The sequence below is a fragment of the Anser brachyrhynchus genome, assembly GCF_964034855.1.
Source record: "Anser brachyrhynchus genome assembly, chromosome: 29".
Classification (NCBI taxonomy): Eukaryota; Metazoa; Chordata; class Aves; order Anseriformes; family Anatidae; genus Anser; species Anser brachyrhynchus.
In genome coordinates, this window is record NC_137722.1 from 1,882,719 (window position 1) to 1,904,989 (window position 22,271).

The 22,271-nt window shown below is 69.4% G+C and overlaps 4 protein-coding genes across 7 annotated transcripts in view; 2 read left to right on the forward strand and 2 right to left on the reverse strand.

The window, feature by feature from the left end:
• The first annotated feature begins 2,156 nt into the window (after window positions 1-2,156).
• Window positions 2,157-3,327, forward strand: SP7 (Sp7 transcription factor). Its single transcript, XM_080570870.1, is given in 4 exon segments — window positions 2,157-2,683; window positions 2,685-2,756; window positions 2,758-2,883; window positions 2,885-3,327. Coding segments are annotated over 4 exon segments (1,005 nt in total). The 5' UTR covers window positions 2,157-2,284; the 3' UTR covers window positions 3,293-3,327.
• A 3,209-nt stretch (window positions 3,328-6,536) lies between these two features.
• Window positions 6,537-14,419, forward strand: AAAS (aladin WD repeat nucleoporin). Of its 3 annotated transcripts, none has more exons than XM_080570865.1 (19): window positions 6,537-6,675; window positions 7,212-7,346; window positions 7,444-7,571; window positions 7,963-8,021; window positions 8,167-8,258; window positions 8,567-8,613; window positions 9,077-9,175; window positions 9,438-9,638; window positions 9,868-10,011; window positions 10,271-10,391; window positions 10,796-10,920; window positions 11,181-11,241; window positions 11,395-11,485; window positions 12,021-12,114; window positions 12,242-12,309; window positions 13,310-13,391; window positions 13,729-13,813; window positions 14,046-14,182; window positions 14,299-14,419. In XM_080570865.1, the coding sequence occupies exons 2-19, from the start codon at window positions 7,224-7,226 to the stop codon at window positions 14,318-14,320; spliced, it is 1,779 nt and encodes a 592-aa protein (XP_080426991.1). In that variant the 5' UTR covers window positions 6,537-6,675; window positions 7,212-7,223; the 3' UTR covers window positions 14,321-14,419. The 3 variants fall into 3 exon arrangements, with proteins under 3 accessions (XP_080426991.1, XP_080426993.1, XP_080426992.1); XM_080570866.1 differs by lacking the exon at window positions 6,537-6,675 and adding an exon at window positions 6,691-6,714; XM_080570867.1 differs by lacking the exon at window positions 9,438-9,638.
• Window positions 14,420-15,872: 1,453 nt separating this feature from the next.
• Window positions 15,873-19,304, reverse strand: MYG1 (MYG1 exonuclease). 2 transcript variants are annotated; one of them, XM_080570868.1, is made up of 7 exons: window positions 19,089-19,304; window positions 18,012-18,124; window positions 17,768-17,927; window positions 17,465-17,614; window positions 17,266-17,388; window positions 16,441-16,622; window positions 15,873-16,325 (listed from the first exon to the last, which is right to left on the reverse strand). In XM_080570868.1, exons 1-7 carry the CDS (start codon window positions 19,260-19,262, stop codon window positions 16,139-16,141), a joined length of 1,089 nt encoding a protein of 362 aa, XP_080426994.1. In that variant the 5' UTR covers window positions 19,263-19,304; the 3' UTR covers window positions 15,873-16,138. The 2 variants fall into 2 exon arrangements, with proteins under 2 accessions (XP_080426994.1, XP_080426995.1); XM_080570869.1 differs by lacking the exon at window positions 17,465-17,614 and having other exon boundaries at window positions 19,089-19,286.
• Window positions 19,305-20,283: 979 nt separating this feature from the next.
• VDR (vitamin D receptor) overlaps window positions 20,284-22,271 on the reverse strand; it is a 32,907-nt gene continuing 30,919 nt past the window's right edge. Inside the window, 2 exon segments of the mRNA XM_080570871.1 lie at window positions 20,284-21,737; window positions 21,873-21,989. Coding sequence (XP_080426997.1) covers window positions 21,478-21,737; window positions 21,873-21,989 — 377 coding nt within the window. The 3' untranslated portion in view covers window positions 20,284-21,477.

Below are 22,271 nucleotides of genomic sequence, written 5' to 3' on the forward strand. Positions count from 1 at the left end.
GGCGCTCGCGGGGGACGCGGTACTCCGGGACCTGCTGTTGGGGACACGTCTGTCCCCAGGGCCGTTGCGCCCCAGACCTGGGAATGGGGACACGTCTGTCCCCAAGGCTGTGGCACCCTGGACCCGGTGACGAGGCCACGTCTTCCCCTGGCGCGGGGCCACCCTGGGACAGCCAGGGCCCTGCGGTGACACAGGGCTGGCACCAGAAGCCACCACGGTCCCTGGGAGCCGTGGGGACCAGGAGACGGGGACACCCACACGGCAGGGGATGGGGACCCGGTGTCCCCCTTCCCCACGCAGGGCCTGATCCTCCCTCCCGCTGTCCCTGTGCCCACCTCGGTGTCCCCCACCGCAGCAGGGTCGCTGCTGTCCCCAGGGAGGGGACAGGGCTGCGGTGGCGAGGGGACAGTGCCAAGTGCCACCTCTGCCACATGCTGTCCCCTCCCGGGGGCCGGCTCCACCGTGCGCACGGTGGAGCCAGGGCCTGGCTGGGTGACGGGTGGCCCCCGGGGACCCCCACGTTTGGTGGCCGTAGGCTGGAAGGAGCTGGGAGCAGCGGGGATGGGGAAACTGAGGCAGGGGCCGAGGGGGGTCCCGGTCTCGGGCCACCCACTGAGGTTGGGGCTGGGGCAAAGGCACCGTGGGGACAGGGGCTGGGGGGCTGGGGACACGGGGTTGGGGACGAGGAACCAGGGAATGGGGACAAGGGACCAGGGATTGGGGTTTGGGGAAGCTGGGATTGGGATTCGGGGAGCTGGGATTAGGTTTGGGGACATGGGACTGGGGACAAGGGAGCACAAATCGGGGACCAGGAGTGGGATTTGGGGACCTGGGGTCGAGGATGGGAGATGAGGGACTGGGGGCAGGGAACAGGGGCTGCGCTCTGGGGACCGAGGGATTGGGAGTGAGGGGTTGGGGACCAGGGGACCAGGGACGGGGTTGGGGACCTGGGCTTGGGGACCAGGGAATGGAGTTGGGGGACAAGGGGGCCGAGGACTGGGGACCACACTCCGGGGACCAGGAATTGGGGACCAAAACCCGCAGCCTGGGGACCAGGGACAGGGAACCGCTGCCCAGGGCCACCCCGACGGCAGGGTCTGCTCCTGGATTTGGGGGGGGGGGAAGGACAGCGGGGGATGGGGGTCCCCAGCACGGGGGACAGGGCACAGACACGGGGGGGGGTGGGCACGAAGCCACCGCAGCACCGGCCCCGGCAGCAGCCACTCGTGCACCGAGCTCGCGCCGTTCTCAGCCCGCGGCTCCCCGGGGCGCCGGCCCTGCTCCTAATTTCCCGGCGCAAGCGGAGCTGATTTATGGGAGGTTTACACTATTTTAAGCGTGCCTCCGTTAGACGCTCGCCCTGGTTTTAATTACCTCGGCTCTCGCGGCAGGGCAGCGTTCCCGGGGCACAGGCCTGGCCCTTGTTATCCTTGGAGGGCCGGGGAGCGCGCTGCGGCCGCGGCCGGGGCCGGCTTAAAAATAGGAGCAATAACCGCGGCAAAGAGGGAAGGGGGGAGGAATAAAAAAAAAAAAAAGAAGAAATAAAAAAAAAAAAAAGCTGAAAAAGCCACAAAGTGGGTGAAAGGAGGGGAAAAAAAAAAAAAAAGACAGAAAGGGAAAAGCCGGGGGTGCTGGGCGGCGGGGGGCAGCTCGTGACGCCCGGTCTCAGCCCGGCGGCGCGGGGCTGCAGCGGCAGCTGAAAGCCAGGGAGGGAATAAAAGCAGAGGAAGTCGCCGAGGAGGGGGGAGGCCGCAGCGTAATTCGATTAAAAGGCCATAAAGGCAGCAGGAGCCGAGATTGGGAGCGGGGGGAGGCGGCGGGGAGGGGGCTGCGGGGGTCCCCGCTGCCGGCACAGCCTCGCTACGAGCCCTCGGAGAAGCCCCTGCTCGGGGGGGGGGGTGGGGGTGCCCGCAGTTGGGGTGTTGGGGGGGAAACTGAGGCACGGGGGTGCAGGGAGGGGGGCGGTGGGTGTCCCCGTGGAGCTGGGTGTTGGGGTGTGGGTGCTGGGTGCCTGTGGTGCAAAGTGCCCACAGCACTGGGTGCCCCAGGGTGCTGGGTGCCCCATTGCACTGGGTGCCCCCAGCAGCAGGGTGCCCCATCACGCTGGGTGCCCCACGGTGCTGGGTGCCCCACTGCCCTGGGCGCCCCCCATCACCATACACCCCCCCAGCACCCCCTTCCCCTCTCTTCTAACCCCCTTTTTCCCCTCTTCCCGCAGACCGCCATGGCCCCGTGCCCCCGCTGACGGCCGCCCCCTCCGCCAGCACCCTTGGGTGCCCCCGCCATGGGCGACTCCTACACCGCCGCCTTCCCCAGCGGCCCGGGGCTGCTCTCGCCCTCCGCCAGCCCCCAGGCATCGCCCGGTCCCTACGGTCCCGACTACGGCCCCTTCGGGCACCCCTTCCCTGCGCCCGCCGGCACCCAGGAGGTGCTGGGTGCCCCGGTGGTGGTGGCGACCAAGGGGCACCCATCGGGCGACTGCTTGCCGGGCGTCTACCCCTCGCTGGAAATGCCGCACCCCTACGGCTCCTGGTACAAGGGCGGCATCGGCGGGGGGCTGCCGGGGGGCTCGGGGCCGGCGGCCCCGGCCTGGTGGGACGTGCACCCCAACGGCGGCTGGCTGGGGGGGCCGGCGGGCGCCGAGGGGCTGCAGGGCTCCCTGCAGGGCCAGCCCGCCCTCAGCCCCCCCCCTGCCCGCTTACGGCTCCGATTTCGGGGCGCTCAACCCCCCGCCCTACGCCGGCGGTCCCGGCGCCACCCCCGGTCCCCAAAAGCGGCTTGGGGGAAGCGGGGGGCAAAGGGCCTCGGGGAGGGGGCTCGCCGGGGGGGCGAGCGGCTTGCGACTGCCCCAACTGCCAGGAGCTGGAGCGGCTGGGGGGCGCGGGGGGGGGCGCTGCGCAAGAAGCCGGTGCACAGCTGCCACATCCCCGGCTGCGGCAAGGTGTACGGCAAGGCGTCGCACCTGAAGGCCCACCTGCGCTGGCACACGGGCGAGCGGCCCTTCGTCTGCAACTGGCTCTTCTGCGGCAAGCGCTTCACCCGCTCTGACGAGCTGGAGCGCCACGTGCGCACCCACACGCGGGAGAAGAAGTTCACCTGCCTGCTCTGCAGCAAGCGCTTCACCCGCTCCGACCACCTCAGCAAGCACCAGAAGACCCACGCCGAGCCCGGCCCCCCCAAAGCGCCCGTGGGGGCCGCCGAGCAGCCCCCCGGCTCCCCGCGCCGCCCCGCCGCCGCCTCGCCGGACAAGGACGCCGGCAGCCCCGAGGCCAGCAGCTTGCTGGAGATCTGAGCCCCGCGCCTTTCTCCTCCTCCTCTTCCTCCTCCGCCTCCTTCTCCTCTTCCTCCTCCTTCCTCTTCCTCCTCGCCGGGGATATTTATTTCGGGGTGCTCCCCCCCCCCCCCCCCGCCGCCAAGCCTACACCCTCCCGGGGCCGGCAGCCGCTCCCCGTTATAAATTATAATTTATGTCTTAAATTATGGCGAGGGGCGCGGGGCGGGGGCTCGCCGAGTGCTGGGGGGGGGCGCGCCGGGGGGGGGGATTTTCGAGGCGAGCGCCCCCTTTTTGTCTCTCCCCCCCCCCCTCCCCTTTTCTCGCCTCGCCGGCTGTCTTGGCCCCGCACAGAGCTCAGGGACAGGGTTTGCCCCTTCTCCTCCGCCTCGTTAGCACGCCCAGGTCGTTAGGCGCTGATGTACCCCCCCCTCATTAGCTGGCTACCCCCCCCCCCCCCCCCAAAAAAAAAATAAAAGCAATAAAGGGATTATCCAGGAGCGACAGCAGCGCGGTGCCCCCCTGTCCTGCGCCGGGTGTTGCCCTCATCCCTTCCTGGGGGGAAACTGAGGCACGCGGGGACGTGGGTGCGGGGGGGACCCAGCCCCACAAAGTGCCACCAGCCCCCACGGGATGTCCCTGCTCGGCGTCACCGCGTCCCCTCACTGCAGCGCAGCGTGAGCAGTGCTGGGGACAATCCGGTTGTGTCCCCTGTCCCCTGGGTCCTGGCGGCCCCGTCTCGCTGTGCTCTCGTCCCTCTGTGTCCCCATCGCCCCGTGGCCCTGGGTCCCACTGTCCCCATGTCCCCATTCCTTGCATGTCCCCGTTCCCAGCACCCTGCGGTCCCACGTCCCCATAGCCCCGTGACCCCGTGGCCCTATTGCCCCACGTCCCTGCACCCCCATAGCCCTACGTCCCCATGTCCCCATGTCCCCGTGTCCCTTCATCCCCATGTCCCCAGGCTCAGGGACCACCCACGTGCCCCAAGCCGCTTTTGGGGTCCCACCGGGGTCCCCCACCTGCAGTGACCACGCGGGCACATCCCACGCGCGCGTGCCCCCAGCCCCGTGTCCAACAACCCCAGGGACATCCATGCGTGGGAGCACACAATCACACGCGTGTGCAGGGGAACACGCGCGTGCACATCCCCGTGAGCATCCTGCCGGGCTCAGCCCAGCCCAGCCCCGTGCCTCAGTTTCCCCACGGCCGGCGGGGGACACGTGGTGACAGCGCCGGGGCGCGTTGGGGGCCACACGTGGCCGAGGACCCCTGGATTTTGGGCACCGCGGGCTGGCAGCGCCCCCACGCCCCCCCCTCACCGAGCAACCCCAGCGCCTTGGGTTCCTGCCAGGGCTTTGAAGCACCGAGCCCCATTTTGGGGCTTTTTTTTTTTTTTTCTTTTTTTTTTCTGCAAAACCCAAAAAAGCCACGGAAAAAGGCAGAGGAAGGCGGAAGCGGCCTCGTGCTCGGCCGCCTCCCGTCCCAGCGCCCACGGGGACGGCGGCGGGTCCCCGTGCCAGCGTGGCGGGGCCCCGGGTGCCACCACCCCCGGCCACGTGTGCCACCGCGCGCTGAGTCACCGCGGCTGGAAGGGACCCAGGGGTGCCCAGGGGAAACTGAGGCACGGGGATGTCCCCAGCCGGGGTGATGTGGTGCTGCGGCGGGTGACAACGCCGTCCCCAGGATGGCTCTGCCACCTCCACGGGCCTTGAATTTGGGATGGCGGGCGCCAGCTTGCACGATGACCCCCCACCGCCGCACCCCCTCTAGACACAAGTTGGCTTTTTTAGGGGCTTTTCCCCCCAAAACGCTGCTCGCCGTGGGTGGGCCGGTGCCAACGGGCGCCGAGCGCATCCGGCTGCGTCCCCGAGCCAAACCCCGACCGGAGCCTCCCCAAACCACGGGGAGCCCAAACCCACCCTCGCCCCGCTCCGACGGCCCCCCCAGAGCCCCCCACGGCGGTGCGAGGTTTCCCGAACCCCCCGGGGTGGGGTGGGGTGGATTTTTTTTTTTTTGGGGGGGGCTCGGCTCCCGCCGCCGCGTCCCAGCGAAGGGAAGCCGCGAGGCCACGCCAGCCCTGCGGTGGCTCTGATGTCTTCCAGCGATCGGCGCCGTCCAAATCGTTGTCTCCTATCAAACCCCGCTCGCTCCGTAACGGGTGAGGAATGCAGGGCCTCCCGCCGCAGCCCCCTCCGCCAGAGCGTTTATTTAATATCCTGAAAAAATTAAAATAACTTCTGCGGCCGCTAAGGCAAACACAGAGATAAATATAATAAAAGCGAGCCGAAAACGGGAGGGAAGGAAAATGAGAGCCCACGAAGAGGAGCTGGGAGCGCTCCAAGCCGGAGGGGCTGGGCTGGGGGGAGCGGGGCGTGCACGGCACCCGTGGGACCTCGGTGCTGGGGGTTGCAGGCACCCCTGGGACCCCAATAGGGGGTGTTCCTGTATGGGCACCCATGGGATCCCCATAGGGGGTGTTCCCATATGGGCACCCATGGGATCCCCATAGGGGGTGTTCCCATATGGGAGCCCACTGGACATGGGCACCTGTGGGACCCCAGTAGGGGATATTCCCATACGGGCACCCCAGGGACCTGGGCACCCATGGGACCCCAATAGAGAGTATTGCCATATGGGCACCAATGGGACCAGGGCACCCCAATAGGGGAGTGTTTCCATATAGACACCCACAAGACATGGGCACCCCTGGGACCCCAATAGGGGGGGGTGTTCCCATATGGACACCCCTGGGACCCCTACAGGGGGGGTGTTCCCATATGGGCACCCTTGGGACCCCAATGGGGGGGGGTGTTCCCATATGGGCACCCCTGGGACCCCAATGGGGGGGGGTGTTCCCATATGGACACCCCTGGGACCCCTACAGCGGGGTGTTCCCATATGGGCACCCCTGGGACCTGGGCACCCGGGGGAGCCCAGTAAGGGGGTATTCCTATACAGGCACCCATACTACCCGGGCACCCAGGGGACCCCAGCCCGTGGGGGTGCTGGCCCCACTCAGGCCCCCACGTGCGGGGGGCGCGCCGCCGCCGCCGGCCCCCACGTGCCGCTTTCCCGCCCCCGCGGCCGCGCACCGCCTCCCTTAAAGGGGCAACGCCCTCCCCGAGCGGTCCCCCCCATATTTCTCAGCTCCCGCCGCGGCGCGGGGTGCCCCCAGCGTCCCGCACAGAGCTCGTCTGGGGAGAAGAAACACACCCGGGAGGGGAACCCGGCGGGAGCACGGGGCCGGCCCCGCCGTGCTCCCCGAACCCGCCGAGGAGCCGCGGCCCCTTTAAGGCCCCCCCCAACCCCCAACCGCCCGCGGGGAGCGCGCGCGGCGCCGCTTGGGCCTCGCGGGGAGCCGGCGGCGGCGGCTGGAGCAGGAACCGGAGCGGGAACGGGAACCGGTAGGGCCGGGCCGGGGCCCACGAACGGGGCAGGGCCTGGTACCGGGAAAGGGCCGGGGCCGGAGAAGGGGCAGGGCCGGGACCGGGGCCGGGACCGGGGCCGGGACCGGGGACTGTGGACGGGGCAGGGCCGGGGGCAGGGGATCGGAACCGGGGAAGGGCCGCGGCAGGACCGGGACCGGAACCGGGGACTGTGGACACGGCAGGGCCGAGGGGACTGGGAAAGGGCCGGGACCGGGGTGGGGGTAGGGGCAGGGGCAGGGCAGGGGCCGGGACACCGGCACCGGGGAAGGGGCAGGAGTGGAACCGGGAATGGGGCCGGGGAGCGGGAACGGGGACGGTACCGGGCCGGGGCCGGGGAGTGGAGACTGAGGACGGGGCAGGGGCAGGGCTGGGGACCGGGACCGGCACCGGGGAAGGGGCAGGGGCAGGGCCGGGGACCCGGGACCGAGACTGGGACCGGGGAAGGGACAGGGCTGGGGACCGGGGACCCAGGCTGGGACCAGGACCGGGACCGGTCGCTCCTCTCCCCGCAGGCCCGGCGCAGGATGTGCTCCCTGGGGCTCTTCCCCCCGCCGCCGCCCCCGGGCATGGCCACGCTGTACGAGCTCAACAACGTCCTGGTGTGCGGCCGCCTCTGCGAGCCGCTGCCGCTCGCCTTCCAGAGCCAGGTGAGACCCACCCCCCCCCCCCCCCCACCTTGGGTGGGCCGCCCGCAGCCCCCGCCGTGCCCCGGCCCCGCTCACGGTGCCCGGCCTGTGCCCGCAGCTGGCGGAGCTGCCCACCCTCAGCCTGCCCAAGGACGGCCTGAAAGCGCCCGGCCGGCTGGAGCACGGCACCCGGCCGGCCTTCATCCACCACCGCGAGGCTCTCTGGAAGAGGTGCATCAACGCTTGGTGAGTGCCGGCACCCCCGGGGGGGTTACAGCCCTAGGGGAGCGGGGCCCTGGGGGGGGATGGCTCCAGGGGTTACAGCCCCGGGGGGTACGGCCCCATGCCACCTTTTCAGCTGGTGACCGCCCCCAGCCCCATTAAACGCCACCTGGAGGCTCCTTTTTCTGGAGGCTGCGCCCTGCTCTGGGGCTTTTCCATGCAGGGGGGGCGAATCCCCAGCTCGCTATAAACTGGGGGCTCGTGGTGTGAAAGGGAGCTCGGCGCAGCTGGGGCAGGTCCCGGGGGGCTCAGGGCCTCGCAGCAGGCACGGGGAGATGCCCCGGGAGCAGGTTTGGGACGGGGACGTGTCCCCGCGGCCGCGCTCGGGGGAGGCTCACCCGGCTTTCCGCCGCAGGCGGGACGCGGGGCTGTGCGGGCTGCTCAAGGAGATCGCCAGCGCCGAGGAGGAGGAGGGTGAGTGCAGGCTGCTGGCAGGGCCGGGACGTCTCCAGGAGCTCGCCAGGCCCCGCTTCGCTCCCCCGGTGGCCGTCCCGTCATTCCCGTCCCTGCCTCTCGGCCCCTTCCGTGCCGGAGCGCCACGGCCCCGTGCCCTCCGCAGGTCTGCAGTGGTTGAAGACGGCCTCGAGCTCCGCTCTGGCCGTGTGCCGCTGGCTCTCCTCCCTGCACGGCTCCCTCTTCCCCCACCTCTCGGTGAGTTGTTTCTTTGGGGAGCGCGGGGGGGAACCGGGGATAACGCGGTGCCACGTCCCCGCTCCAGGGGCTGCTTTGGGGGACGGGTGGGGGCTTTCTGGCTGAAAACACAGCGAAATGTTCAACCTGCTGGCGGGCAGCTAAAAACACCGCCCGTTTCCTCCCGTAAAGGGAGATCAACGGGTGCCGGAGGGGTGTTGGGGCAGCAAAGTGCTCCAGAGGGAGCAACGTGGAGCTGGGGGGGCTGGGAAGGGATTTGCTGCCAGCTCCGGGCTAACTTTTCTCCCCGTCTGCCCCTCGCCCTGAAGCTGACCAGCGAAGACATGATCGCTGCCTTCTCTCAGGCGGTCGACTGGTGAGTCCTGAGCTGTGCGCGCGTCGCCCCCTCGGCAGGCACGGCCCCGCCTGGAGGACGGGGTCAGCCCGATTTTCTGTGCTCCCAGTGAGGGGAGGCTGGGGGAACGTCCTGCGCTGCTCCGTTTGGGTACTTTGGCAGGAGGCAGAGCGTGCCCCCGGTGCTGCGCGCATGTAGAAGCAGCACCGAACGTAACCAGGGCACGGAAAATTCCCCCAAACGACAGCTGCTGCCTGTTCGTTAACCAGCTCCGTGGCAGAGCCTGCGAATAATTGCCAGAACCGGGAATTTAGCAGAGAAAGTGACCCTGCCGAGCGGCGAAAGGGAAGGGTTGGGTTTATTTCAGCGGTGACTTTTTGGGAGCTGCCTTTGTTGGCCTCGGGGCGCTGCGGGGTGGTGGCGGCGGGGCCGTGGGGCCGTTGGGCCGCTGCCACCGCTCGCCCTGCCCCGTCCGTCCCCGCAGGACCGGCTGCACCGTGCGCGCCTTCGCCTGGCACCCGCACACCAGCAAGTTCGCGGTGGCGCTTCTGGATGACTCCGTCCGGGTGTACAACTCCAGCAGGTGAGGAGGCTGCTGCCTGCCCCCGTCCCACCCTCCCGAAGCCACCTCCAGCACGTTCCCCGGGCTCCTCCAGCGCCCCCGTCCCCGCGGGTGCCCAAGCTCCGCTCCCGTTGGCACCGTCCGTCCCGAGAGCTTTGCAGGAGCTCCCCCAGGGTGCCTCCCAGGATCTCCAGCCTCGAGCTCGGGTTTCCTTCCCCTCCCTGCAGCGCGTGGGCAGGCGGAGCAGCCTCCCGGGTGTCCTCCAGCCTCCTTTCTCCTCCAGGTCTCCCTGCCCCCCTGGCGTGTCTCAGCAGGCGTGTAAAGCCCTCCTTAAGAGACGACTCTCCCGGCTCCTTCTGCGGCCCCCCCAGCGCTTCCCCGCTGAGCCGCTCTCCCCCAGCTGGGATTTCAAGCCCGCAAGTGCCAGAGCTCACCCCGGGCCGGGGCTGTGGGGAGCACGGGGCTTGGCGCTTAACCACGTGAGGTGTGCTCCAGCTCGCCGCACCGGTGTCACCTGGCTGGGGTCCCCTCTGTCCCCCCCCCCTCCCGAAGGAAGCAGGTCACAGCGGGGCACCCTCACCGTAGGCTTTTAGGCACCCCACTGCGGTCAGAGCTGGAGAGAGGACCCTGGGAGACGGCCCCCCGGGCGGTGTGAGCGCTCCGATCCCCCCCCCGCTTGCCCTTCATCACGCTCTCCTCCTCCTCCTCCTCAGCGCCACCATCCCCTCGCTGAAGCACCGCCTGCAGAGGAACGTGGCCGCCGTGGCCTGGAAGCCGCTGTGCGCCTCCATCCTCGCCGTCGCCTGCCAGAGCTGCGTCCTGGTGTGGCACCTGGACCCCACCTCCCTCTCCACCAGGTGCCAGCCCCCCCCCGGGGGGTTGCCGCCGGCCCCTTTCGGTTGGCTCGGGGTTAAACCAGGCCGGCGTCGTCCTGCCGGGGAGACCGCGGTGCCGGGGTGCCAGGCTTTGGGGTGCCAGGCTTTGGGGTGCCAGGCTTTGGGGTGCCAGGCTTTGGGGTGCCAGGCTTTGGGGTGCCAGGCTTTGGGGTGCCAGGCTTTGGGCTGCGGTGCCAGCAGCTGGGTTTATTTTTTTTTTTCCTCCTTTCCTTCCCTCCAGGCCCTCGTCCGGCTGCGCCCAGGTGCTCTCCTACCCCGGGCACGGCCCCGTCACCAGCCTGGCGTGGGCCCCCAGCGGGGGGCTGCTGCTCTCGGCTTCGCCGGTGGACACGGCCATGCTGGTGAGCCGGGGGGGGCTTCGTTTGGTCAGGGGGGTCTTTGTTCGGTCGGGGTCTGGAGCTGCCAGCCCACCGCTGGGCCACCTTGGAGGCTGTGCGGCCGCTGGGGTCGGACGGGGTTTCCTCAGAGGGAGGTTTAGGTCCTGAATTTGAACTTGGGTTTCCTCAGGGGGTGCTTTAGGTCCTGAATTTGAACTTGGGTTTCCTCAGGGGGTGGTTGAGCGCCTGAATTTGGGGCACTCAGCTCTGAAAGCATCAGACCGCGTTCCCCGATCCATTCGCAACCCTTCGCAGCGTCCCATTTCGGCTCTGGCTGATGTCAGGAGCCGTCCCGGCAGGTGCGGGGCTGCGCAGCCTCCCGTGCAGTATCCGGCTACCCTCCCAGCCCTGCTGTGCCCCCCCTCCAGGTGTGGGACGTGTCCACGGAGAACTGCGTCCAGCTGCAGTGGTTTGGGGGCGGCGGTGTCACCTTCTTGGCTTGGTCACCCGATGGCAGCAAGGTGCTGGCGGCCACCCCCTCGGCGGTGTTCAGGTGAGCTCCTGGTCCTGCTCCTCCCCTCCCTGCTGCCCCCGTGAGCTCTTCTCTCTCAGCCCTCGTTACCGTTCTCGTTTGCCCCTAAATAAAGGGGCTTGTTTGTGTCCTAGCTGCTCCCGTTCCCCCGTGACCGATGCTGGGGGGTGGGGTAAATTGGCGGTTAATTGGGTCTGGTGTCTCGGGCTCCTCTCAGAGAGGCAGAAGCGGGGCAGGTCCCCGTAGTCTGTCCTGCTCACGTCGGCCTGCTTCTCTTCCAGAGTGTGGGAGGCTCAGATGTGGACGTGCGAGAGGTGGCCCACGATCAAAGGGCGCTGCCAGGTAGGACGGCGTCGGCCGCCAGCGGGCGTTTCCCAGCCGCGCGGGGTGTTTCGGTAACCCTCCCCGCGTCCGGCTGGCTCCAGAAAGGCGCTCGCGAGCTGCCAGCTCCCCCAGCCCTGGCGGCGGGCGCTAACGTGCCTCTGTGCCCTGCAGACGGGGTGCTGGAGTCCCGACGGCAGCCGGCTGCTCTTCACGGTGCTGGGCGAGTCCGTCATCTACTCCTTGTCCTTCTCCGAGTACAGGGGTGAGTCTGCCCGAGCCAGCCGGCGCCGCGACGCTCTCCAAGAGCCAGCGCTGGGTCCCTGAGGCGTTGCCTTGCTCTCAGCCCTGGCTGGGGTTGGCCACAAAGGCTTTTCGCTCGTTGGGTGAGGTTCCCAGCCTGCTGGGTGCAAAGCCAGGACACGGGTGGGGAAGAAGCAGGTTCCTGGGGGCTCTCAAAACGCAGCTTGGTGTCAATTTTTTCCCCCTTTTTGTCGCTCCTTGCTTCAAGTTGCGACCTTACAGTCACAGTTTGCAGGGAAGCTTTTACAATGCCAGTGCCCAGCTCACGTGGCTTTTTTCCACGAAGGCAGCTGCTCCTCACGCTTGTCGAGGGAAAAGCCTTCCCTGTCCGCCGCCCCGAACACAGGCAGATGCTGCGGGGACAGCAGTGGGGTTCCTACGCAGCTGCTGTAGGAAACAGAAATTGGGTGTCGTGCTGGAACGAGGAGTGTGATTTAGGGCGGTGATTGGAACGGGAAGCCAGTCGCGAGCGGGCTCTTTGGGACTTTTTCTTTCAGGGGAGATGCAGGGGCAAGTGGGGGGCTCGAAAACAGCTTCCATCGTGGCAGACCTGTCGGAGACCACCTTCGAGACGCTCTATGGGGAGGAGAGGTGGGTCTGCCCGTGCCCGTTCCCCCAGCACCTTGGGGGGGCGGGGGGGGGTTTGTGCCCCCCTTGCCAGCAGCCCCCGGCGTGGGGGCCGTTGGCTGGGGGCTCACCGTGCTCCTGCGGGTTCCAGGATCGGGGGAGAAGTGCACTCCATGGTGTGGGACCCCACCGGCGAGCGGCTGGCGGCGATCATCAGAGGTAACGGCGAGGTGCCGCCCCGGCGCGGGCTCATCCTCGCCGATTTCACCCCAAAAATCCCCATTCTAGCAGGCTGGGGATGAACCCCAGAGGGGCAAGGGGCCAGCAAGGCAGCGCCCGCCCTCTCCCCTTCCTTCCCCACCGGGACTTTGCTCCCCTGCGTCCCCTGGCGAGGGAGCTCCGTCCCCTCCTCGCTCCCAGCAGGATCAGTCCCCTCACCCACCCCTGCCGCGAGCTCTCCGTGTTCCCGCAGCGCCCACACTGCGCCTCGAGCCCCACCGGGCCTCTTGGCTCTGTCGGAGGAGCGGCCCCGGGGATAATCGAGGCATTCAGGCCCTCCTGGCTGCAGCCGGGGCGAGCGCCGCCCCGAGACAAAGCAGACCTTTGAGAGAGCCCCGAAAAGCGGCGCTGGGGATGCGAGCCGCCGGCGGGGAGAGGGCCTGAGCTGTGTCAGAACCGCTGGGCCCGAGCTCGGCCGCTTTTGTTTAGTCCTGCTTCAAGCTGGGTGGGGAAGAAACCAGGGGGGAAAACCTTGGAGGGTCCCAGGACTCCCGCAGCTGGCTCCCCCCCCCCAGTCCTCTGTGCCCGCAGGCGTAGGTCCTGCGAGGCTCCGGGTGCAGGAACCGGTGGGGTGGAAAATAACCGCTGCGTTCGAGGGACGGGGCCCCCACATCGCCCCTGGAAGGCTGGGGCGTTTCGAAAGGAGCCTCCTCAGCTGGCGCCCAAACCCTGCTCCACCGAATTTGCCTGCCTGAGGGCCTCGGGGCTGTCCTTTACGATCACTGAAGGGGCTTTGGAAGCGCCGTCCTGGGCTCCTGCTTGCCTCAGCGCGAAGGAGATGAGCTCCGCAGCCGGCTTTCCCCCTGCCCCGTGCTCCGCAGCGCCCGGCTGCCTCTGGCCGCCCCCCGCGGCCAGCCCAGTTTTGCTGTCCCCAGCCCGGCACCAGCGCGCCCCTGGGACCCGGGGAATCCTCACGGCCGCTTCTCCTGCCCTCCCGCAGGGAATCCCGACTCCCCCGGCAGCCAGACGGTCGTCGCCGTGTTTCGTACCCGCAACAGCCCCGTCTTCGAGCTCCTGCCCTGGTGCGTAGCGCCCGGTGGGGGGGGGGGGGGGGCCTCCTGCGGCACCGGGGGCTGCCTGGCTGCTGCCCACCCGTGGGACGTGGTGGGGAAGAGGGGGAAGACGCTGCCGTCCTGCGCTCCTCCTCCGGCACCCCCTTTTCCCCCAGAATTGCTTCCATTTTGGCCATGTTACCCTCAAAACCCTTTCTTTGGGGTTGCCCTTGCCCGCAGCGCAGCCAGAGACGTCCCTTAACCCCGGGCTGCGTGTCGCTGGTGTGACCCGGAGCCGTCCTGCAGCACGGGGGCGGTGGCGCCGGCCCCGTGGGGACACTGACCGTGGCTTTTCCTCCCCTGGCAGCGGATTCCTGCGGGGCGAGCAGGACGCGCGGCCCCAGCTCATCGCCTTCCACCCCTGCTTCCAGAAGGGCGCCCTCCTGACCGTGGTGAGTGGGGCTGGGCGTTGGGCAGCGCCTCCTGCGGCTCCCTGTACCTCCGTGAGAAATACGGGGGCTGCAGCACGGGGTCTGTGTCCCCAAAATGTCCCCAAAATGTCCCAGCATGGGCGGAGGGCGAGGAAGGCGCCCTCACCTGGGTCCCGGGGAGCGCCGGGCCTCATCCCGTCGCTCCAGGGTGGGTGCGGGACGGTGGCGCTGACCTCCTCGCGTCTCCTTCCAGTGCTGGTCCACGGGGAAGATCAGCCACGTCCCCTTCTTCTTCGTGAGCGCCCGCGTGCCCCGCGCCAGCCCCAGCCGCAGCCCCGTCGTGGCCATGCCCAGCGCCAGCGTGCGGGAGCAGCCGCTCTTCTCGGAGCTGTGAGCCCCGCCGCGTTCCCCCCCCGCAGCTCCCCTTCCCCAAAAGTTGGTGCTGGGACGTTCCCTCCGCCGCCTCCCTGCGCTCAGCTGCGGGTCCTTCTTCCCCCCCCTCCCAGGACCCGACGGGGGCTCGAGTGACTTCGTGCCAGCCGCTGCAGGTCCCCGCAGCCGCCCGACGGGGTGGGCGGCGCGGGGGGGCCGGCGCTGTTCGGATTAAAGGTGACTCTTCCTCCCCCCCTTGCCTTCTCCGCACCTCGCTTTTTTCCTCGCGCAAAAGCAGCGTTGGATTTTCCTCGGAAGCGTGGCGGGGAGCATGCTCCTGGAGCTGCGCCCGCCTGGGTTTGGTTTTGGTGCTCCGTGGGGCCGGAGGGGAGCCTGCGCCAGGCCCCGCTCTGTGCCTTAATTAATAATTAAAGCAGGTTGAAGGCACCCGCCGCAGGGTTTGGGTGCTCTCGGTGCTGTACGGGGGGGGGGGCTGGGCTTTGCTTTGGGGTCAAACAAGGGCTGCCCCCAGGGCTGGAGGGGTCCTTGCCCCAAAACACAGCTGTTGGGCTTCGCCCCGAGGGTGTAAGGAACCACCTGAAGTGAACCAAAGGCTCGGCAGCTCACTTAAACCCAAAATTTTGGCTCCTGCGCCCATTCGGCTCAGCCTGGGGGCTGTGAGGGGGGTCCCTGGCGGGGGGGCTCGTGCTGGCCCACGTGAGCCTGGCCAGCACGGAAGCTTTTTTGGGGAGCAGATGGGCCTGGAGAAGGGATTAGCTGTGAGGGGCAGCGTGGCGAAGCTCGGGATTACACTCGGTTAATCCCTAGGATTACGCTGTAATCGCCCTCCTAAAGCCTGGAGGGGGGGGCAGGACATGGTGGGGAGGGCCCTGCTTCCCCCCCCCAGCTCTGCAACCACCCCCAGGACCCCCCAAAGTGGGGCAGGGACCCTGTTTCCCCCCCCAATCCCCTCCACCCCGGGGCAGGAGGGCAGCAGCCAGCTCCCGGCCGGGGCCGTGCCGGGACAGCGGGGGCGGCAGGGGGCCAGGGCGTAAAAAAACGGGGTACGAACCTGCTCCGGCCGCTGGGGCCCGAGTTTTCAGCCCAATTTTCCCCAATTTTCAGCCGCTGCTGCCGCCTCCTGCCCACGGCGCGTCAGAGGACGGTGCTGAGCATCTCCTCTTCCTCCTCCTCCTCCTCTTCCTCGGGGCTCGGCCGCTCGCAGGGCAGCGCCCGGAGGTACTCGAGGTGCAGCCGGGTCTCGGCGCGGTTCCTCCGCACGAACCGGCCCACGCAGGCGAGGAGGGCACCGAGCCACCCGCCCACGGCCACCAGCGCCGCCGCGTCCGGCGCCCGCGCCCGACGGCTCCCCGTCACCGTCTCGTTGCGGCCCCCGGAGGGGGGCGGCCCCCGGGGCCCCCCCAGCGGGCGGCGGGGGCAGCAGGGCAGCCCCAGAGCCAGCAGGAGCAGCCAGGCCGCCCCCCGCATCGTCCCGGAGCCGTGCTGGGAGCAGGGGGGGGGCCCCGTGTGTGTCCCCCCCCAAGGACAGCTGGCCGGTGACGCCAGATGGGACAGGGGGGACACGGGGGGGGGGGGGTTTTGACGCCTTCACCCATTTCTGCGCCCCGATTCCCAGCCCCACCGTGCCCCCCCCCCACTCCCTGGGGTGCCCACCATCACCCCCCAGCTGCCAGGGCAGCAACTGCGATGGGACCGCACTGGTTTTTACTGGTGTTGGGGCTGGGGACCCGTGGGCAGCAGGTGCGGAACAGGAACGGGGGCAAGCTTCAGAGCGCCGGATCCCAAAATCCTCTCGCTCAGGTCTCTGCGCCCGCACCAATCCAACGCTGCAACTGGGACCAGTAAAACCCCAGCGCCGCTGCTTCAGCGTCCAGCTGTGACCCCGCTCTGCCCCCGCGGCAGTCCTGGGGGGGCGGGGGGCGGTTCTTTTTGGGGTTCCCCCCGCCGGGGAACTCATCCACTTTGCTCTCCTGCCCCTCGCCGCAGCGCCAGCGTCCTGCGGGCCATCTCCAGCGCCCCGTCCCGCGTGCGGTTGCCGCCGATGAAGCCGCTGGCGTGCACGAAGACGCAGCCGGGGACACCGGCGAGCTGCGACAGCGCCTCGTCGCGGATCCCCCGCCACGGCTCGGGGAGGGGAAGGCTGCACGAGGGGGGGGAGGAAAAAAAAAAATTAAAAAAAAAGGGCAATTGCGGGGTGAAATCCCGTCCCCTCCTGGCACGGGGCCGCGCGGGGCACGCCCCGGCAAGGGGCTCACCGGCTCTCGAAGGTGTGCGGCCCCGCCGGGACGCTCTGCACCCGCCACTGCCCGCCGCGGTCGGGGAACAGCACCAGCAGCAGGGGCTCGGGCAGAGCCAGCTCCTTCTCCAGGCCGAAGAGGTGCTCCTTCCAGGGGCAGCCGCCCCGCGGGAGCTCCAGCACCACCCCGCTCGCGTCCACCTGCAGGGGGACCGCGGCGTGACGGCGCCACGGCACCGGGAGGGGGGGTTGGAGGGGGTTCTGCCCACGCGCCCCCCCCTCCAGCACCGCTGCGTGCCTCGGTTTCCCTCCCTCCACCCGGAGAGCAGAGCCGCCCTCCCTGCCCCGGTCCCGGCACAGTTGTGGGGGGGGGGAAAAACATAGAGGGGAATTTTGGGTGCGCAGGGAGCGGTGTTGGGGCACGGGGAGGTGCACGGTCATGGATACGAGGGTGTACGGGGTGGGTGTGAGCAGATAGTGGGGTGCTGGGGGGTCATGTGCATGGAAACAGGGCGCAGGGGGCGCAGGGATATGGGGTGCAGGGACATGGGTGCAAGGATATTGGGTGCATGGGGTGCAGGGATGTGGGGTGCAGGGCTATGGGGCACAGGAATATGGGCTGCAGGGGGTGCAGGGCTATGGGGTGCAGAGGGCGCAGGGGCACAGGGATATGGGGCGCAGGGGATGCAGGGATACGGGGCGCAGGGCCATGCCCCCCGGCTACGGGGCTGTGCGGGGAGGCTCACAGTGAGGGCAGGTGGCCTCCCGCGGCCCCGGGGCTCAGCCCCGCCGTTCTGCCCCCCCCGTCCTCCCCCCCCGCCCCCCAAACCAGCCCCAGGAGCACCTCAAAGCGCCGCCGGACGGCCTCCTCCACAAGCGCCCGCGCGGGCAGCCAGGCGCGGTGGTAGTAGTCCAGCCTGTCCAGGAACTCGCCCCCGACCAGCTCCAGCGCCCGCCTGAACCCCGCCTGGGGACGCAGGGGGGGGGGGGGTCAGCAGTGGCCCCGAGGAACGCGTCCCCGCATCCCCACCCCCCGCCCCCACCTCGGTGTCCTGGTCGGGGTCGTTCCAGCGGGGGTTCAGGCGGCCCACGCGGGCGCTGAGGTGGGTGGTGAGGGCGTAGCGGGGCTCCCCGTCCGCCTGCGCCACGCCGTTGTCGATGGCGTCGATCTCCTCCACGAAATTCTCGTAGAGCTGGGGACGAGGTGGGGGGGGACGGGGGGGGTGGGTCAGCCCCGCCTGGAACAAGCACCAGGCACTGGGAGGAAGCGGCCCCCTCTTTTACGGGGTCACCCCTGAAGGGGAAGCCGCGGGGAAAGCTGGCGGGCGGGAGCCCCCGCCCCGTACCTTATCGTAGAGCGCCGTCACCGCGGGGCCGTCCTCCGGCTGCCCCAGGAGGTTGGCGAGGATTTGGGTGCCGAAGTGGCAGTAAACCAAGCCGGCGCTGCTCAGCTTCGTGGTCCAGGGCTTGCTGGGCTGGAGGCTGTGCATGGACTGGGCGAAGGACCTGCGAGGGCGGCGGGCTCAGCCCCAAGGGCCCCCCCCCGTAATTGGGGAGCCCAGCGTTGGGGGGGGGCAGGGGGGGGCTCACCTCTGGTGGTGGTCATAGCGGTGCCTCTCGGGGTCGTACTCGCCCCCCACGTCCACCACCACGTCGCACTCGGCCAGGAGCTCGGGGTCCCGGGTGCGCACCACCTCTGCATCCTGCGGGGGCACGGGGTGAGGCTCGGGGGGGAACTCCGGGGGGAGTGGGGACCCCAGGGTGGCCACCAGGTAAGATCGGAGACCCCGATTGCAGCCCCTGGGTGAAGCTGGGGACCCCAGGGCGGTCCCAAGGACATGGAGGGGGGACCCCAGGGTGGCCCCCAGGTGGGACCAAGGACACCGAGTGGGGACGGGGGACCCCAGAGGGGCCGCCAGGTGACATCAGAGACCCTGAACGTAGCCCCTGGTGAACCCAGAGACCCTAAGGGAAGACCAGGGACCCCTGGGTGGCCCCCAAGTGGGACCATGCACACTGAGGTGGGATGGGGGACCCCAGGGTGGCCCCAAGGAAACCAAAGGGGGGACAAGGGACCCCAAGGATCGCCCCCAGGTAGAACCAAGGACACCAAGGGGGGGCAGGGGACCCCAGGGTGGCCCCCGGGTGGGTCCAAGGACACTGAGGGGGGGGCGGGGTGGTCCCAAAGACACCGAGGGGGAAGAGGGGACCCCAGGGTGGCCCCCAGGTGGTCTCAAGGACACTGAGGGGGGGAAGGGGGACCCCAGGGTGGCCTCCCAGTGGGACCAAGGGCACTGAGGGGACACTAGGAGCCCCAGGGTGGCCCCGGGGTGGTCCCAAGGACACGAGGAGGGGCAGGGGACCCCAGGGTGGCCCCCAGGTGGTCCCAAGAACCCCGAGGGGACCGCGGGGACCCCAGGGAGGCCCCCAGGACACCAAGGGGGGGGGCTGGGGGACCCCAGGGCTGCCCCAAAGACCCCGAGGGTGGCCCCAGGTGTCCCCACGACCCCCGAGGGGTCCCCGGGGAGACCCCAGAGCGGCCCCGCGCTACGACCGCGGTCCCCACAGGGGGCCGGGGCCCAAACGGCGACACCGGCTGGGCCCGGGCGGGCGGGGGCGGCCCCGGCTCCCTCACGGGGCCCCGGCGGGGTCCGGGCCGGGCCGTACCCGGTATTGGGGCAGCAGGCGCAGCAGGCAGCACGCCAGCACCTCGTCGCAGTGGAAGGTGCCGTCGTGGGTGCCGATGCGCGGCGCGGGGCCGGGCCGAGGCCGCTTGGGCCCGGCCCCGCTCCCGGTACCGGCGGCCGCCATGAGGGGAAAAGCCCGCGCGGCGCGACGCATCACTGCGCGTGCGCGGCCCGGCCCCGGTTTCCCCCCCCCCCCCCGACTGCGCACGCGCGACACCGCCTCGCTGACTGCGCACGCGCCCTCTCCCGCCCACCTGAGCCCCGCCCAGCCGGCCCCCGCCCTCGCCCTTTCTAACTGCGCATGCGCCGGCCTCGCCCGCGGTCACGCCCCCACCCCCAGCGACGCCCGGCTGCTCTGCGCATGCGCCCAGCCGCGCCCCGAGTCCCCCCGCCCTGCCGCCCCGCGCATGCGTCAAGTGGTGGTGGTGGTGGGGGCTCCCGCCTCCTGCTGCTGCGCGTGCGCAGAGCCGCGGGGGGGGGGAGGGCGGGGAGAGGCGGGGATATGGGGGGGCACGGGGGGACATGGGGGGGACATGGAGGGATAAGGGGGGACGTGGGGGGACATTGGGGACATGGGGGGACATTGGGGGACACGGGGACATTGGGGGGGACATTGGGGGGACACGGGGGGCATGGGGGGACATTGGGGGACACGGGGGGCATGGGGGGACATTGGGGGACACAGGGATCACAGACATGGGGAGAACGGACATGGGGGGACCCCATGGGACACGGACACTGGGACACGAGGGGGGGGACGTGAGCATGGGGGCACGGACACAGGGAGAATGGACACGGGGGGGACCATGGGGGGCACTGACACTGGGACATGGGGGGGACATGGGGAGCATGGGGCGCAGGGACATGGACATGGGGACACGGGGAGCAGGGACACAGAACAGACATGGGGGGACATGGGGGGGACATGGGGAGCATGGGGCGCAGGGACACACAAGGACGGAGAATGGGGGACATGGGAGCTATGGGGACACAGGGACATGGAAGGACACGGGGACAGACGGACACACGGACAGCCACGCCTGCGCACGGGTGGGCACATGGAGAGCCCGGCCGGACACATGGACGCCTCCAGCAGCCCCACGCTGACACAAACCCAGACGGACGGACGGGAACGGTGCTGCACGGACAGACGGACGGACAGACAGAGACAGACAGCCCCAAAAACCAGCCCGGGCGCCGTTCCCAAGCGATATTTATTTGCACAGAGCAGCACGTGGCGGCGGCGGCGGCTGCAGCAAGCGACCCGATGTCGTGTCCCTGTCCCCCCCCCCCCCCCCCCCCTAAAGTGCACGGCCGCCCGTCCCCGCGCTGGTGGCACCGCTGTCCCTGGGGGCCAGGCCCCGGTGTCCCGCGGAGGGGCGGCCGTGGCGGGGTCTCGGTGCTGAGGGGCCCGCTGGGACCGAGGCTCCCCCTGCTCTCCTCCGCCTCTGCTCCATGTTTCGGGGGCCTCCGGGGTCCCCGAGCTGCCCTCCTGCTGTCCCCACCCGAAGGGCCACCCCGGCAGGGGGGGGGACAGCAGGGGACGGGGTGCCCCGGGCAGCCTCAGAAGTCCCAGTACGGGTGCACGGGAAACCTCAGCGTGCCCCCTCCGAGCCCCCACCTCCATCGTTAAGGCGATGCCTCGTTAGCCCGCGGGTGGTCGGAGAGCCCGGCCCCGCCACGAGCTGCAGCAGAGGGGGTGACACGGGCCGGGGGGGGGGTGGTGGTGGCTGCAGGAGGCCCCCCCCCAACAGCTCCGCTCCCCCCCCGGGGAAGGCAGTAGTGTTAGGAACGCGCATCGCAGCTCGGCCGGCTGCTCCCAGACGCGGTTTTTCTCCCCCATTTTGCCTCTCGGAGGAGTGCTTTTAGCACGGCCGCAGCGTTTCCCCGCGGAGATTTGGGGTGTGCCGTCCCGTCGGCGTCGCCCTGCGGGAAGCGGGGCGAGCGCGGGGGGTCCCTCGGGTCCCGGAGGGGAGCAGGAGCCGGCGCCAGCAGCTCCCCGGCGCCACGGCTGTGCAAAACCCCCAGCTTCTCCTCCCAAGCAGCCCGACTTCTCAGGTCAGAAAGAAGTGGTGCGAGGCGGCCTAGCCTCAAAAAACATCCAGAAAGGGATAAGTCAGCTCTCGCGGGGGGCACGCGAGCGGAAAAGCCGCCGGTGGAGGTGGTGGTGGGGGGGGAAAAAACGCGCAGATTTTGGTCCGTGACCGCTCTGCAGCGAGCAAACCTCGGCCGCCGTGGATGAGCCAAAGCAGGAGCTGCAGTAGTGTGAAACCAAACCCTCCGTGTCCGACCTCGTGCCCGGGCTCCCCGGGGAAGCCAGGCTGACTTATCCCTTTAGTCGTGGGCGCCCCGGCCCGCGGCGCTGGGAGTCAGGAGATCTCGTTGCCGAAGACCTCGAGCACCAGTGGCGTGAGCTGCATGCTGTGCTCGGGCTGGAAGGAGAGGCAGCGGTACTGCTTGGAGTGCTCCTCGTTGAGGCTGCGCAGGTCGGCCAGCTTCTGGATCATCTTGGCGTAGAGCAGGCGGCTGCCGGGCGGCGGGTGCCGGCAGCGGATGTAGGTCTGCAGGATGTCCGAGAGGCGATCCTGGATGGCCTCCACCAGCGAGGTGTCCTGCACGCCGGGGCGATCTAGGGAAACGCCGACGACGAAGGGTGAGGAGGGGATGGGGGGCGTTTTTTGTTTTTTTTTTGGGGGGGGGGGGGGCATTGATGCGGCCCAAACCCGGCAGGTTTGGGGAGCTGGGAGCTGGAGCGCCGTCCTACCTGGGGACAGGATGCAGATGGCCATCAGCAGCACGTGCTCTTCTTCGTGAAGGTTCAGCTTCTTCAAGCCGACCTGGAATTTCACGAGCGGCTCGAGCAGGTCCATGCTGTGGCCGGCTGGGGAGAGAGGAGCCGTTAGCACGGAGCCCCCGGGGCCAGAGCCCGGCTCTGGCAGCTGGGGGACGAGCGGGGAGCTCTGCAGCTCCTCCTTCAGCGCAGCAAAGGGAGCAGGACGGTGGAAGAGGACTTCTGACGCAGCTTCAAACATTGTTTGTTTGTTTGTTTGTTTGTTTTCTTTTTTTTCTTTTTTTTTTCTTTTTCTGATTGCACTTTTCTCCTCGGCAGGAGATCAGGGAGCGGGTTATTTTGAAAGCCACAAAGACAATCAGCCCACAGGCG

Excerpts from the sequence above, each read along its gene's own strand:
- AAAS (XM_080570865.1), top strand. The coding sequence starts at position 7,224 with ATGTGCTCCCTGGGGCTCTTCCCCCCGCCGCCGCCCCCGGGCATGGCC. Across the intron at positions 11,242-11,394 it reads CGATCAAAGGGCGCTGCCAG|ACGGGGTGCTGGAGTCCCGA; the intron begins GTAGGACGGCGT and ends TGTGCCCTGCAG. Across the intron at positions 12,115-12,241 it reads ACGCTCTATGGGGAGGAGAG|GATCGGGGGAGAAGTGCACT; the intron begins GTGGGTCTGCCC and ends TGCGGGTTCCAG.
- MYG1 (XM_080570868.1), bottom strand. The coding sequence starts at position 19,262 with ATGCGTCGCGCCGCGCGGGCTTTTCCCCTCATGGCGGCCGCCGGTACC. Across the intron at positions 17,928-18,011 it reads CGCTATGACCACCACCAGAG|GTCCTTCGCCCAGTCCATGC; the intron begins GTGAGCCCCCCC and ends CCGCCCTCGCAG. Across the intron at positions 17,389-17,464 it reads ACCCCGACCAGGACACCGAG|GCGGGGTTCAGGCGGGCGCT; the intron begins GTGGGGGCGGGG and ends CTGCGTCCCCAG.